The sequence below is a fragment of the Sciurus vulgaris genome, assembly GCF_902686455.1.
Source record: "Sciurus vulgaris genome assembly, chromosome: 19".
NCBI classification, from domain to species: Eukaryota; Metazoa; Chordata; class Mammalia; order Rodentia; family Sciuridae; genus Sciurus; species Sciurus vulgaris.
The window spans coordinates 2,346,999-2,349,970 of NC_136480.1; the positions used below are offsets into that span (position 1 = coordinate 2,346,999).

Consider the following 2,972-nt stretch of genomic DNA (forward strand, 5'->3'; position numbering starts at 1 on the left):
CAGAGCATTTCTCTAATTTTTCAGTACTGTACAGTTTATGATCTTAACTGATTGAAACTGAATTTACACAAGCCTGTATTTCATAACATGATAGAAGGGATAATAATTATTTCATTTTCTGTAACTTTTAAGGGGAATCTTCAAATGTTGCATGTTGAGTTCACATTGTTTTGAAGGATTTTGGGATCAAGATGTCAGGGTATAGCTTATAACTTGTTTAAAGTATTCACACAGGAATAGTTCCAGTTTATTCATAGCTACATGGAAGACCCAGAAACCATGTAGTGTCCTGCCTACTCATAACAATGTGTGACTTAAAATGCAGAGACTTCTAGACCATTATATTAGTATTTTTCTTCTGTTTTTCTTGAGCACAACAAGGCAGCAAATCTTTTTCTGAAGGTATGAATGGAGAAAACTTTTTTCTTACTAACTTTATGAGTTTAAAGAGACTAAAATTTTATAATGTCACTAATTATTTTCAATTTTAGACCAAGACTCTTCCTTAAAGATTTCAAAGCATTTATTTAACTAGGCTTCAAACACAAGGTCTTGACTTCTTGTCATTGTTCATCACCCTTAGTAAGTTATGTTATAATAATAATTTTCTAAAAAGCTGTGAAAAGAACAGTCTTACCCCCTGTTTTACAGATGATAAAATGTGGAAACATGTTACTAGTCTCATTGTAAATGTTACATGCTTCACTGGTATGCAGCATAATTAAAATTGAAATAAAGAGTGTACATTTATTCTGTAGGGAGATATTTCATGAGAATGTCATCATCTCATTACCATTTCCTTACTAAAAGAAAATATGACAGCTTTCTCCCTTATGTGAACTCCCTTCTCAGGGCAAAGTTGGATTTCTTTCTCCAAATGAAAACACTAAAATGTGTGACCCCATGAATTGTGCTGGCATCAAAGTGCATGCCAGTCATCTCAGTGGCTTGGGAAGCTGATGCAGGATGATTGTGGGTTCAAGGCAAAACTCATCAACTTACTGAGGCCCTAAGCAACTTAAAAAAAAGTACAGGGAATGAGTCAGTGGGTAATTGTGTTTGGGTAAAAGCTGTGGTTAGAGAAAAACATAAAATGTGATTACATTCCACCCTTTGTCCATATTCCAAAAGTCGACAGTAGAGAAATTTTCTAACAATATCCTGCTAACAAGTGATGGTCCGTCCCTCTTAGATATAGTTTTTCTGGCATAATCAAGTGAATGTAAAATAGTATAAGTGGTTAAAAAACCTGGGTTCAATATCCAGTATCAAGATATATATTAATTATTAATTTCAAAAACTGAATTCAGAGTCAGTGTTTTGATATTTGTCTGTAAACTGGTGATGAAAAATGCAGAATAAAGGAGAAAATTATAGAACAGCACGAGGCCACCTCATGGACACCCTTTCCTTGAGAGTTCTATTTGGACATTCCTGCAATCTGTCTCACTTGAATTCACTTCAAATGTGATACACTGAGCTTTATATCAGGTTGCTGCACACACTACAAAAAATTGATAGTGCCCGACTTATGTGAAGCCATAGAGGTAAACAGAAGTTGCTAAACCTGAGTACTGAGAAAGTTTGGAAAGGGTGCATTAAAAAGGTACCCATATATTTTGATGTGGGCTCTCCTGTTGGTTGGGAATGTTGAAGCTGGTAATAATTGAGATGAAGAGAGCTTAGCTTCCTTTTCTCCTAGACATTAATTGTATACTTCTTTCCACCAGAAAAAAAATGACAAAAAGCAGCACACTTTACATTTTTATTGCTGTAAGAAATGCCTTTTTATCCCAAATTGTCATTGGGATCACAGCCAACGTCTTCCTGCTTCTCTTCCACATCCTAACATACCTTCCCCAGCACAGGTCCAAGCCCGTTGATCTGACCATGGCTCACCTGGCCCTCATTCATCTGCTGATGCTGATAACCAGGGCATTCCTGGATATGGACATTTTTGGGATTCAGGACATTTGGAATGACATCACATGTAAAGCAGTTGTCTACTTGTACAGGTTGATGAGGAGCCTGTCTGTTAGCACCACCTGCCTGCTGAGTGTCCTTCAGGCCATCACCCTCAGCCCCAGAAGCTCCTTTCCGGCAAAGTTCAAGCTGACATCTCCACAGCAGAGTCTGTGTTGCTTCCTCATTCTCTGGGTGTTCAACGTGTTCATTAATGTTCGTATTTTAGTCTCCATGAAAGGCCCCACCAATGCGACATCAGGTTTTGCCTTTGCCTCTGAATCCTGCTCTATTTCCCCCACAGGTCACTACTTCAAGACCTTCTTTACCCTGATAGGAATCCTCCGGGATGTTTTCTTTATAGGGCTCATGGCCCTCTTCAGTGTGTACATGGTGACCCTCTTGTGCAGGCATAAGAGGCAGTGCCAGCACCTTCACAGCACCAGCCTGTCTCCAAGGGCATCCCCAGAGCTGAGGGCCACCAGGTCCATCCTGCTGCTCATGGGCTTCTTTGTGGTCATGTACTTTGTGGACTGCAGCATCTCCACCTCTGCTGAGGAGCTGCAGAAGAATGATCCAGCTCGCCTTGGGGTCCAGATGCTGGTGGGCAATGGCTATGCCACCGTCAGTGCTTTGATGCTAATCAGCACTGAAAACCGGATAATCAAGTTCCTCCAATCTACCATGGGAAAGGAGAGGAAATGCTTATGCTGTGCTGGGTAAACCCTCCTTTTTGCATCCCACGTTGTTTATTTTGGAATTTCCAAAAATGTGTCGATGTTGAAAAACACATGTGAAGGTGTTGGAGGTTGAACTTGAACATTTGTTCTTTGGGAAGGTGCTAAAATACACCAGGTACAGATGTACACGCTTGTCATCCCAGTGACTCTTGAGGTGGGAGGATCACAAATTCAAGGCCAGGCTTGGCAACTGAGACTGTGAACAACTTAGCAACACCCTGTCTCAAAATAAAGTCTACAAATGGCTTGGATGTGGCTCAGTGTTGAAGT

General features: G+C 40.2%; 1 protein-coding gene across 1 annotated transcript; it reads left to right on the forward strand.

The window, feature by feature from the left end:
* Positions 1-1,737: 1,737 nt before the first annotated feature.
* LOC306650468 (vomeronasal type-1 receptor 90-like) lies at positions 1,738-2,685 on the forward strand (the record flags this gene model as incomplete). Its single annotated transcript, XM_079122481.1, has 1 exon — positions 1,738-2,685. One exon carries the CDS (start codon positions 1,738-1,740, stop codon positions 2,683-2,685), a length of 948 nt encoding a protein of 315 aa, XP_078978607.1.
* Between the last annotated feature and the right edge of the window lie 287 nt (positions 2,686-2,972).